Here is a 13,785-nt window from a genome sequence, read left to right as displayed (position 1 = left end):
AAGCAGTGTGAGATCTGGCAATATTAAAAGCACAAGGGCTCCCCTTTGAAACAGCATTCAGAGAGTTTTCCTAGAAAGCAATATTCATGCAGAATAGCCTGGTGGCTCTTATATCAGCCTTAAAGAAGAAAGGACCATTCATCATTTGTGTGATTTTCTCCCCCTTTTGTTCTTTTTGGTCCCCCCCCCCCCCAAGACATTTTAATTATGAAAGTCATCAATAACCAATGGCAGCTGTCATACGCTATCTGTCTGCTGATAATCACACTGCTGACAGTCGTCCACTTTAACAGCTTCACTGTTGGAGCCACCTGTCTTTGAAACCAGTTACATTTCTGTGTATAAAGTATTACATATGTGCCCGAGTGTGTGTGTGTGTGTGTGTGTGTGTGAGTATTCCAGTTATGCAGAGTTGAAAGAAATGCAGTCCCTTGTTCATATTTACATATACATTGCCTTCACTAGCACGCTCTAGTCTGCAAAAAAAAAAAAAAAAGCATAATCCTGTGGGGTATTTACACTGCACACACACACACACACACACACGCACGCACGCACACACACACACACACTCACACACAAAATCCCTACTAAGAAAATCCTTTAGCTGGTACTGCAACACAGCCAAAAGACAAAAAAGCTATTGTTCTGTGTGTAGTGCTTTTTATGCAGCATTAGTATCAATGATGTAAATAATGAAACAGGCTACATTGACTGATAAAGTCATGTTTCTGTTCGTAAGCTAAAGTTTGTCTGATGAATTATTGTTGGAGGACTCACGCGTGTGAAGGAACTATCCAGGGTGCTGAACTCATCTACCAAGATGCCTGAAAATGATTTACTGCAGCAAATTCGCACAGCTGCAAATGAAATATCAATTAAAACCAATATGAAGTTAACAAATCGCTCTCAAAACAAACTCGAGAATTCGTTTCTGTTAAAGTCAGACAGCTGAAACTTCCCCAGGGAACTAAACTGTTTAGAGAAACAACCCCGAGGACAAAATCGAAACAAGGGGCTGAGCGTTGAAGGGACTTGTTAGGCTTCACCGTGGGAGTAGAGCAGGTGAACACGCACACGCGCACACAAACACAAACAAACACACACACACACACACACACACACACAGAATGAAGTTAGCTGAATGGAGGCGGAATCAGTTTCACGTCTTCTGTGTGCGTGTGAGAATAAAATCAACAGACTCCTTTAGGCAGCAGACCTCTGGAGTGTTCCACAATTTTCAAGAGAGAAAAGGAGGGGAGGGGGAAGGAGGGAGGTGGTGGTGGGGGGGTTCAAACAGACTGAACCTCAGCTGCTCTGGATCCCTAATGGAGCCCCTGGCAGCTCAACTAAACACCAGATCTCTCTCTGAGGTTGTGGAGGTTGGACGTGGGTCAGGGTTGGGCGCTCACACAGGTATGTCTGCGGGGCGCCGGGCTTCTGAGGAGAGGAGGAACAGCCTCTTTTCAGCCATTAAATGAAAAACAAACGGCCTCCTGGAGGGTGGAATAACTCAGTTTTCTGCTCATATCACAATCAATTCAGCCTAAGGACGTTTGGTTTTAGTGTCTGAGCAGCAAAGACTTCTTATTTAACATGACGAGGACAGTGTAGAGGCACAGCGCCACCTAGTGGGTGAGTAAAGCATGTAAGTCTCCTCTTCCTGTCTGGTCTCAAGAACTCCACAGTATGGGCTCGGCTTTTAAAGCCTCTCCGCCATCCATGAATATGCTCTATTAGCTAGTGGAGGCTAAATACACTCTGATTTTTTTTTAAAGGCACACATCGGTTTATTGATAAGAATTTAGCACAAGTTCGCCTATTTGAAGCAGTCGAAGGTCACACGTTCATTTAAGCTGCAGTTTTTCTCAACCTTTTTTGAGTCTCGACCCCCCCCAGACTCATCAGTTTGGTGCTCCCTCCCCCAGTTCATCCCTGAACTATTTGGCCTACAGACAGCATGATACATTTTTTGCTTGACAGTTGTAGAGTTAAATAACAGCGCAGTCACAGTCAATTTGCGTGCATATACTGTTTGTTTAAATGAAGAATAATTGAAAGAAATCTATTCTCATCTTACTGAGGTACTTGGGCTTGGTAACATGTAAAAATACAACAGTTCGACTCCATTTTCCAACAGGTTTTAGCTAAAGAAATGTTCACGTAGCTTTTACACTTTATAGTTTAAACTAGTTGTCATAGTTTTCTGGCTCTTGCATGCTGAATAAAATCTATGCTGAGACAAATTAAATCACTAGTTACAGGCATAGAATGTAAAAGTTTACAGTCTAAAGCTGTTGGGTTTTTTTCTCTCTCATAAAACCATTTGGTAACTCCAAGGAGTTTAAGAACCGCCAGCCCAATGTTACGAAACAAACAAACAACAACAAAACTCCGCAAACTTCAGTCTGGTACCCATCAAAACCAAACTCCATTCAGAAAACACACATTTTGAAAGTTACTCCCTTGCCATCTTGACAAAAGACCTAATGAAGACTGAACTCATATTTTGTACAAAGAAGTGCCATGATGTCGTAACTTTGGCATTATTTTGATGGATTTATTTTGATTAAATCCCAGCAAAATCTAAGTTGGAAATCATCCATTCAGTTACTGGAGACGGCTATGAAATTCACTAAGCCAGATGTACTTCAAGTATTCTCCACTGCTGCTGTTCACAGTGAATTAGTTCCTCCGGATGATGTCACAGACCCAGACATAAGAGTTTTCCGACTGGACTTCCAATGATACAACAGCAGCAGCCTGTTTATTTTGATCATGGCTGCTGACTTTAAGAACTTGCAAAAAGAAATGTTGCATATCTACTTGAAATGTGTTGTTAATGTTTATCTATCAGTTAATGACTTCCAAGCGTCACTGAGATTCAAAGCAAGCACCAGACTGTTGATGATGGTGCGAACTGTACTTGTGCTGCGGCTAAAACTATCCAGCCTTTTGTGGAGGTTTTTTTTTTTCTTCTTTTTTTTATCGTTAGATTTCTCTGCTGCTAATGCATCATTTTAGTACATTAATGGACATGTCTGTTACAGCTATCATGCACTAAATGGATAGTGAAAAGAGGTGGCCTACAACTTGTTTTATAATCACACACATGCACAGACACATATTTGTAATCCACTGCAATGGCACACAAAGTGATTTAACAGGTTTTGGTGGCTTTTCTGCAGCTCTACCTCACCACCCCCCTCCCTCCCAAAAGCTTCTCTATCCTCTTCTTGATTCCAGCTCCTCTCTTTCAACCCAACAATTCCTAATTTAAAAACCCCCTTCTCTGCACTTCCGTCTGAGTACTTTAGCCTGAACTCTCAATAACACCCTCTATCACGCTCTCAGCACTGCCACTCAACCCTCACGTGCTCATTCAGCCCCCCCATTCGCCATCCCACTTCATTTACGCCGTGTGTTTACCAGTCTCAACGTAAGTGCCGAGACGGAAGTCCAAATGCCAGCCCATTAGCATAGCTAATTACATTTCAGTAATAATGACACCACATTAAAGAGGGTAAGAAGGGGGGAACAAGTCAAAGTGATTATCCAAACAACCCCTTTCCTCTTTCAAGCACTATCATTCCCTTTTCAGTACCAGATGTGCAGAGAAGGCGCTTTTGTCGTCGACAAAAATGTCCAAATATTCAAATGATCGTCAAAGCTGGGCCAGAGAGACAGTAATCTAAACCATTTCAGCACCTGCACAACTGGTGCGCATGCACACACACATGCACACACACACACACACACACACACACAAACGCAAGAATATCAGTGCTGCATTGCACTTCTTCCTCCTATTTTGAGGGGCTCATTGATCAGTTAAAGTCCACACACAGACTGATAATGAGGCTAATACAAAGCATCTTCCCCAGGAGGCTCCAGGGGTCATAGCAAAACACCGCTCAGCTGTACTAAGAGCATTAAAAAAATCATTTTGGCTTTGAAAAAATGTTTCAAGCTTGATTTTCCCTGCGTGTCTCTCTCTCTCTCTCTCTATGAATGTGTGTGTGTCTGATGACTGTGTGTGCGTGTGTGCGTGTGTATGTGAGAGTGCGATGCTTTGTGTAGGTAGGAGTGGGTCAGACAGTCTAAGCTCTTTATCCAGGTTCAGAGCGCCGATCGGCTGCCACACATTACAGGGACGAGTAAAGTGAAAGGACTGGCGTCAGCACACTAAATAAATCGTTCTGGTCGCTGCAGCAAATTCAGTTATGTGTCTTGTCTCTGCTGTGAAATAAAAATACGACTGGAACAGAGCCAAAATCATTTATAAAATCCTGTTGCGCCTGCAGCTGCGCCCCTTTACCCATGTCTTAGTGAATTTATCTATAAAACGATTCTTCTGGCAACCAACAGATGTACCTTTTCTTTTACTCTTTAACCATTTGACCCGTTCGTGATGCGATTGTACTTAGCCTAAACTTGAATGATCACTTTTTTTTTTTTTTTTATTCGGTGGTCATTTCTGAATTCCTCAAAGCATGAAAACTGTTTGTTTTGTCGGGCGTTTTCTGTCTTTCTGCCTGGAGCAGCAGAGTAAGGACGAGCCAAGGGGGACCGATGTCAGTGGGCAGCACAGATACAAGCAGTACTTCCACTGCTTTGTTCTCCATTGAAAATAAACGTGAAGGAACGATGGAGCATCTTCCCGCTCACTGTTACATTCACACTTCACAAGAATTAACAGCTGAGAAAGTGTCGATTGCACACGGCAAGTGTACATATCCATTCACTGGGTCTCGGACTTGGACTTTGTTTAAAACCGGGCCATGAAAAAAACAGTCGGAACCAAGAGTGAGGATGTCATTGCCATACGTTGTTTTGGTGTTCATTTTCCTAGAAATGCCGATCTTTATTCCACATCTTATTTTCCATTGAAAGTTAAGAATTGCGATGTTGTTTGAGTAAAAGTTGAAAAATGAAAAATAAAATCATGTTCTCGATTCGGTCACTTTCAGTTATCAAGTTTGTGATGAACAAACAAGACGAATAAAGAGTATATTGACAATTTTTTTTTTTTTTTAACAGGGGGTGATGAAAAAAGGCTTACCTACGATGAGGATAGGGGAGATACGAGGGAGAAATACGCAAAATTCGACAGGACATTTGACAACACCTACACAGAATTTGGTTTCATCGCTGCAGGGGATACAACTGTTCCAAATTTATAATGACGTGTGAAGAGATGTCAGCATACGAGGCTACGGAGTCCTCTGACAGAACATCCTGCTCTTAAAAAGACAAGCGAGGGGATTATTGTGAGCAGAGGAGAACAGGAGAAGACCCACAATGATGACCACAGGCTAAGAGCTCAAACTGTAATTACATAACGAAATAAAATCGGCTGTAACATTTTCAAACAATCAATTCGGTAAGCCCAACCAATATAGCGCCCTGCAGAGCTTCAAATAAAAACTAGGACTTACCCTCTCACCAACAAACTCAGGTCTATTGGAATTATCCCATTTTCTGGCTAGTGGACCCCTCAGAGGTCAGGGTCATCACAATCTGACCTCCATTCTAAAAACCCTCCAGTGTTAAGACAGCCAAAGGCAGAACTCTCCTTCTTCTAATCACATTGTGACAGTTGAAAAAAGGAATGTCGGCGTCTGTGTGTGACAGATAAGAGCATGCATGAGAGTCAAGGTATTAAAGACACAGGCTGAACGTGTCGAGGGGGTCACACACTGAGGTGTCCGGATTTTATCTTGGAGGACATTGTTCTGTACGTCTGTCAAAACGATCGGGAGTCTCAATCTGTCAGACAGCATCAGAGATAGCAGAGAAATGCTGAAGGAAGTGTATCGGGGGATCAGTGTGGCCATGAGCCGCAGATTTGCACCAGGAGTAGCATTTTTCTTCTGTTGAGTCTTCATTGTTGGTCAATGCTGCTTTTGTTGCATAACCTATCGAGCAATCTGCCTCGGCTACACATCCAACTTTTCTCGCTGAAACCAGCATTTTATAAATTTTAACATACAGTCTTATCAGACCTAATGCTTGAGAGGCTGAAACAGACATGACCAGCAAGATGAAGAAAAACCTGCGCCGGCTGTCATGCGACTGCCACTACGGCAACAAGTCGTAAACTCACTCTGTGAAGACGAGGGGGGGGGGAAAGCAGGAGAACAAATAAGAAATACTGAAGCTCCGTTGGCACTGATCTGAAGCTACAACGGCTCCTTGTTAATGGGGTGGCGGCCTTGAAGACGCTCTCGGTATCTGTTTAACCACTCAGCTAAACTGTAAACTCCCAGTGGTATGATGGAGGGGAAAAAAAAAAGATGCATCACAGCTATTTTTAACACCGAGTGTTTCAGTGTGTGTGTGTGTGTGTGTGTGTGTGTGTGTGTGTGTGTGTGTGTGTGTGTGTGTGTACGACATCCAGAGCTGCAGACGATAAATGGTGGTGTCAGAACTAAACAGGAGGCTGGCATGGCTCAAGGTGACCGTCTGCTTGGGTCTTCCTTGGCTGCGGCTGAACCATAATGTCGCCCCTGGCAACGGGATGTCACCCTGGCCATATGCCAACCTGAGGATCTGTGCCAGTCCCACCAGCAATCAGGAGCTTAAAAACTGGTCCATGCGCCCCCCCCCCCCCCCCCATCCCTATTACATCCAAAACTCTCTCCTCTGTTGTCATGGCCATTGAAATACCTCACTGACGTGCTCATCTCTGATGCCCTTCAGTCCCTCCTCCTCCTCCTCTTATTCCTTTCTGCCTGCACAGCATCTTGCTTGCTCAAAATCACATCAACGAAGGGATTAAAAAACAGAAAAAAAATTGGACAACATTGCAGAATTTCTTGAAATGCAGTTTGTATAACACATCTGCCAAAACCTGAACTCAATTTGAGGCTATCTCCTCCTGGATTATCTAAAAACTCAAGCAGGTGATGTCAACACACTTTGTAAAACTTCTTCACTTGATAGGTTAGCAGATGCTAGTAAAAGCCAGAGGCAGTAAATGTGCACCTCCGCCGCCCACGACAGAGAAAACAGGTGAGAAACTGAAAATAGCCAAAAACAGTGCATCGTTTTTTTCTCATTAATGGCTCACAACAAACAAGAAAATTCCACAGCATATGGAGGAGTTCAGGCTGGGAGGTGTTCAAAGCGGCCTCGCCATTCTCTGCCATATGGCGTCACTAATTGCTGTTTTTCCACTGTGACAGAGAGGTACACCAAAAGAGATGGTTGAAGATAGAGAGAGAGACAGAGAGAGACAGAGAGAGAGAGAGAGAGAAACTGGGGCAAAAGTTCTGATTGTTTTTATGTCATATCGAATGATTGCTAACAGCTTCAAAATTGAGCCTGTAGGGAATATAGCTCATTTCATGGTATCTGGTGATTTGTGGAACATGGTTAATTTGAGGATATTGTTATCTTTTTTTAGAGGAGGAGTAAAGTATGTTAATCTAATCAAGCTTTAAGGAGATATACATATGGTATCAGACTCTCTGATTACTGAAAAATAGGTTGCATGTTTTCCTGTAAAACACTATTATAAATCAATATATCAGATTTTAGGAGGTTGAAGAAGTAAAGCGAAAGCAACCTACCAGGAGCAAAAGCAACGTCGATTACATTTAGAGTTTTCACCGGGGACCAAACACCTATGGAAACGCTGCATGGTGCCAAAGACAAAACGCACAAACACGCCAACTTCAGCAATCAGCCGCATCATGTTCTTACTAATGAGCAAAGCAGCTTCGCTATTTGATTCTTCCAGAATGACTTGAAGGCTCAGTTCTCCTCTCTGGAGAAACAGAGACCAAATAGAACATGTCACGCTAAGAAGCACTCTCTACCCACAGACCTCCAGCGGGTTGAACTTTAGGTCGCAATTAAGGACACAAGCAGTGATGACTGGAACCTCAAAACCCAAGGTTTCATCGGCTTATCCGTCAGTCATAGCTGTCCTCCGTAACCTGGACTTATTATAGACTTGGAACGCTTACGTTGTGGCTTTTTTAAATTTGTAACATCATTTTTATTTGCATTGTGGTGTTTTTCTTCGCCACAATATCAACTTCTCTGTCTGCAATGTGTCAATGACGTAACTCCTCCCACCTCCCATGATCTTAAATTGGCGATCTTCATTAAACAGGGATGGTCGGACGAAATGAATTTCGATCGGGCCAACCGATCCTAATTCTTTCATCCACCAGGTGGTGCTAAAGCACACGCATTTACGACATATGTTGCTATTCGCGATGTAATGACAACACACGCGCGTTCAGGTTTATTTCAGTGGCACTAAGACTGTGATTCATATCAGCTTGTAGATTTCTTCAGGGCGGCATGGCTCAAAGGTAGAGAGGCCGTCTAGCAACTGGAGAGTCGCTGGTTTGATCCTCACTTCCCCTGGTGACCATGTCAAAGTACCCTTGAGCAAGATACTGAGCCCCTAATTGCTCCTGTTGGCCCTGCGATGGACTGGTGACCCGTCCAGGGTGAACCCTGCCTCTCACCTAATGTCAGCTGGGATTCATGGACTCTCATCAAATGTGCTTGAAAAAGATATGACCCCATATGGAGTCCAGCTACAACTGTTCTCTGTTCTATGGTGATGTTCTATCACCACTTTTTTTTTTTTGGATCAATTTGAGCTCAATCTTGGCAACCCACCAACAGGAGTACGCCAAAGTATTAAGAAAAGCAAGTCATTTCCTGTTGCCACCAGGTGGTGCAACAGCTGGTTTGTGCTGATGTTTAATGGGTTTTTCCTCTGCCCGCACTACATGCTTAAAACAAGTTTGGTGAAAATGGTGACATCATTTTTGAATAAACCTGCTGACAAACAAACACCAGCAAAAACACAACTTCCTTAACGCTGATCACGACACATCACTGTGGATCAGAATCAAACTGCCCTCATAAACGAGCTATTGTGTGATTACATCCGAGGTGAAAATGTGAAAAACAAAGAGTGGAAAAACTGTGACTTGGGGTCATAAAATCCATCATAGATATCTCTAGGATATCCAGAGATGATGTGATCATAAATAATTTCCATATGTCTCTGGGCTACCAGGACAAACCACAGCGCTAAGACGTGTCTTATCTGAAATGTCATGAGACATTAACAATAAGCAACAGTTTGCAGTTATGTGTTTGGTAAAATAAGATAAAACCTTTGCTGACTAGTATAACGACACCCCCCCCCCCCCAACTGCAGCTTATGTAATGCAGTTCCTTTAAGAGTTAAATGAGATTCCTCAGTACTCTCTAGATGCAAACAGGCTGGAAATGCAGCTGCACTCAACAAGCAATCATTGGGAGGACACAATCATTGCTACGTAATAAACGGTTTAATCCTCACTGAATACCTAAATCAAAAGCATCACACTGTCTTTGAACTGGAGCGGCTGCTGAAGAGGAGGCTTCTAAAATTAGATCAGATGGAGCACAGTCCAGATTCAGAGTGTGAACACACACACACACACACACACACACACACACACCTGCAGACAGTGATGCAGAGCAGCCACGTGGTTGCTGATGCTGTTCACTGCTGTCACAGAAAGTGCCAGCTCAGAAGCCACACACAGAGACGCCATATTGGATCTCAAGCTCTCTGGTGTCACCTGACTTTGGTGCTACTTTATATTTGTCATCAACCCCATTCAGTAACTGTGATGCTTGAGTTTCTCTCATACAGTTTATGGATGAAAGAAAGATACACACACACACACACACACACACACACACACACACATTATTTGACTTCTGGGAAGAACTAATGACTAATGATATCTGCTGTAAATATAAATGAAAGAAAAGTTGCAGCAGGAGTGAGATTAGATAAGAAATAACAATTTAATGCAACGAAGGTCTAAAAAAAACAGTTATTCAGTGTATAGTTTTAAGAGACTGACTGACAGTCCACTGTGTGACAGCTTTTCTGCAGAAGAGTTAGGTTGAAAGAACAGATTTCATCCTGTCAGCTCCTCTGCTTTGCTTTTATTTTTTTCCCCTGCTTTACCCACATAGACACACAAATCTGTGCACACGAAAACACACAACAACGAAATTCGTCTCTGTGCTCACGTACTCCTCACACAAAAGGAAAGCTGTGTTGTTACGGCATTAAATCTCTCACACACCTCTGTGGCTACTGTCGATGACGAAACAAAAACTCCTCAAAAGTTGACTTTAACACTGCAGCTCTGATAGCACTTGAATATGAGATAAAACACAACTGATTACAAAAAAATATGCAGTGTTTTTGAACGCTGCACACCGTGACATTGCACGACCCTTTCAGTGGCGTTCTCAAAATACCACTTTTTTTTTTTTAATGGTACGAACTCGAATTCCCTGCACAGATAAAACCGACAGCAAAAAGCACATTTTTCAACAAGTTTTTTCCCCCCTTCCAGTGTTTTGCTGAGTCATGCCGAAGTCTCCTCTAAAAATGCTGCAAACCAAGGTGAAGCAGTGTGAGTGAGTAAGCAATATACACTCACCTTGCAGCCTAAGCATCACGTTGGCAATATCCCGAGAAGAGCGTCTGTAATGCTGCGGTGATGCCATGCCGCTTGTCCTGAACTCATCAAAGACACGTCGTCCCGGCTGCTGCGCATCAAACCTTGACAGGACTTTCACCCTGAGCTGGGGTGCACAAGTGTTGTGTCTTTACATTAAGCGCAGGATGTCAAGACTACTCCATATTGCTGTGTCTCCCTGTTGCAGCAGCAGTAGCAGCAGCAGCAGCAGCAGCAGCAGCAGCAGCAATACTCTCTCACTCAGTGAAGCTCCTCCTCCTCTGATGATGTAAGTGCATATGTGTATGCAAGCATGCATATGTGTGTGTGTGCGTGCGTGGATAACATCTCAAAGCTTGCCTCCCACGTCTGCAGACAGGACAGCTTCCTGGTCTGCATGCGCTGCCACCTGCTGTCCAACCAGAGCGGATGACTCTTCTCTCCCGTCAGGACCAATAGGGTGTCAGGAACCTTTTCATTCAGTTTCCACAATGAGAAGTGGTGTTGTTTTTAATCTTTATAAGAGAACGTGAGCGTGTGTGTGAGTGCGCAAAACAAAAAGATGGGAGAAGAGAAAACAAAATTAGCTGCAGGAATCCTTGCGTCTGATGTCAAAAATACATTTCCTCCTTCTGAAATGATAAAAGAAAGCGTCATCCGGCCATGTTTAGGAGAGCGCTGCCTCGCATTTGTGAGGTTTGTGGGATTTTGTGCAGAGAAGTCATCATCTGCCTCTATGGGAAATCAAAGCTGTGATGTTAACTGAAGTCAGGTGACAATTTGTTTTGAATTGCTGCTATTCATTGTCATTTTGCTGGCTACAAGAAAATGGTTTTGAAACATTAACATCTGCTTTCTTTTTGAGTGGGTGGCTCTATGGCCAAATGGACAAAAAAAAAAGGTAAATATTGAGTTGTGAAAATCACAGAGGATAAAGAAAATTAATGTATGTAGAACCTTGGATGGGCGCATTTATGAATATATATTGGAATTGTATTTAAGTTTGCAGGTGTGCAGAAAGACCAAAAAGTCAGAGTATATAAGTACACATTAATTATAAGAGTACAAAGGCCAGAATGGGTCAAATAATATTTATATCCATAGAAGATGCCTGGCAAATTCTGAAAAACAAAAAAAGCAAATCCCCTGAAAGAATGATAATGACAATCACTTATTGTCGGGTACATTTTTCCAATTTTTTTCCGCCAATATTTTTCACTACGTTACATTAATCTGTCTCAAATGTTATGAGGTCTTCCTGAATTCATACTACAGCCCTCCGGCAAGTTTTACCGAAATCTGGTAGTTTTTGAGTAATTCTGCCGACGGACAGAAAAACAAACTTTTTTTTTTTTTTAAATGAGAAGATCAATGGTACTCTTGAAAATGCAGGAGGTGCGAGGGAGCACAAGGCTCCGAGCACTTATCGGGATGTGTAATCCCATTAGACGGGTCCTTTCATCATCATCTCAGGAGAGCTCTTAAGAGCTGAAAAGGGAGCTTCACTGGCCTGACTGCATGGAAAAGAAGGGAAAGGTGGAGGAAAGTGGCCGAGAAAAAAAAAAAAAAGATTTCTCCTAGAAAAACAGATAACATCCCACTGTCTGATTAGAATATCTGCTTGCTGTAAATGAGACTCCAGCTCATTAATGCACGATGAAACAATGGCCCCCGTTTTAAGCATGGTACAAGCTGGTCCTTGGTCACGCGCAGGTGTCATATTGCTAGTTTCAAACCAGTTCAAATATATTTTCGCGCCAAGCACCCTCGCCCTTTAGTTAGCAAGTGATCTTGTGCTCCGTCTCCACCGGCAGGCGCCCAAAACCCTCTTATGAATAATTAGGTGTTTAATGCCTGCCTCTTTGCGTCGTGGTTTTAGGGTTCGGGTTAGGATTACATCCCCTCTAAACACATAGCGAACACATAGCGCTGTCCGCAAATCCCCTGGTGCCATGGATAGATTGAACGTGGCCCAATGTGTTTAAATGCTAACACAAGTTCAATTATAATTTAGTGTGTTTGATAAACACCACATGCATTTGAGAAGTCCAGTACAGTACAGTAAAGCAAGTTTAAAACATCCCTCCTGGTCTCGAATAGCACTGGAGTCTATGGCATGTGGAGGTTACTCCTGTCACTCGAGGAGCAAAGTAAAGAAGAAAACACCTCTGCCCACATCTTGGTAAAAAAGAAATGGAGTTTGAAGAATGAAAATCATGGGTGTTAAACAGAAAACTGGTAGAACAGTTTCCCACCTTCTCCCACGCTGTCCATGATGTCACCCACTCCTCTAAAATAGCCCCCATCTCACACTGTTAAAAGAAAGGAAAAAAGTAACTTGTGTATCTGCCATGTGATTCAGATCTCAGGGGGTTCTTTCTTGGCCCATGATCTAGTCATACACCAAGTTTCAGTGAAATCAGTTGTTTCTGATTGTTTCTGCAAGGAAGGTAAGGAGGATGGTTACCAGAACCTGACAGCAATCTTAGAACCCACTGGCTATGTCTGAAGGCTTGGCCTCTGGGAACAAGGGCCAGTATTCCCTAGTTCCATTACAGCCAGCGGACATCCGGTCCAAGACTTTCAACGAGAGACATTTACATGGAGTTGAAATACGAGTGAATTGTGTCGTAAGTAGTCAGTTTAAACTCGGTTTACAGTTTAGAAACCACTACAACAGCTTTGTTGACTCGTCAGACTACAGTCATTTTTGTGACCTACTGTCTCTTTTGCACTCCATAAAGACTGTTTACCTGGGGACAACCTAGGCCTGCTCAAACGTGATTGGTCAAAGTTCTTCAAATGAATACCAGGAGCTTTGCTGTCCTGAAATTTTCTCCCTTACCTAAACATTCTGTATTTATATGCACAATCAGTTGATAAAGACTCGCCAGACGGAAAAAGATTGATGACTATAGATCACTGTTTGCAAGCGGCTACCGTACCTGCTGCTTGGGTGAGTAAAAGAGAATAGAGGGGAGATACGACATCTAAACAGAGTTTTAAGACTGCCTACTTGATAAGCATGATGATTTGCTAAAAATAGGAAGCAATAAAATTATGTTAGGTAGAGGGTTTTATGATTAATCCATCCATCCATCTATTTTCTATACCACTTATCCATTAAGGATGGGAAGGGGGGGGGGGGGTGCAGCCTATCACATTGGCCGAGAGGTGGGGTCCACCCTGGACAGGTCGCCAGTCCATCGCAGGTTGTACCCTGCCTCTCCGTCCATCGCAGGGCTTTATGATTAATGTCATAAAATAATATAGAGACCTTCCT

General features: G+C 43.0%; 1 protein-coding gene across 1 annotated transcript in view; it reads right to left on the bottom strand.

Annotated features, from left to right (window-relative positions):
- Nucleotides 1-10,718, bottom strand: part of syne1a (spectrin repeat containing, nuclear envelope 1a) — a 125,356-nt gene extending 114,638 nt beyond the window's left edge. Inside the window, exon 1 of the mRNA XM_086189443.1 lies at nt 10,485-10,718. Coding sequence (XP_086045569.1) covers nt 10,485-10,551 — 67 coding nt within the window. The 5' untranslated portion in view covers nt 10,552-10,718. The remainder of the gene's footprint in view (nt 1-10,484) is intronic.
- Between the last annotated feature and the right edge of the window lie 3,067 nt (nt 10,719-13,785).

Source organism: Aulostomus chinensis, chromosome 20, assembly GCF_037954235.1.
Source record: "Aulostomus chinensis isolate RoL2024-O1b breed Wild chromosome 20, RoL_Achi_v1.0, whole genome shotgun sequence".
NCBI lineage: Eukaryota > Metazoa > Chordata > Actinopteri > Syngnathiformes > Aulostomidae > Aulostomus > Aulostomus chinensis.
This window is presented reverse-complemented; position numbering and strand designations above follow the sequence as displayed.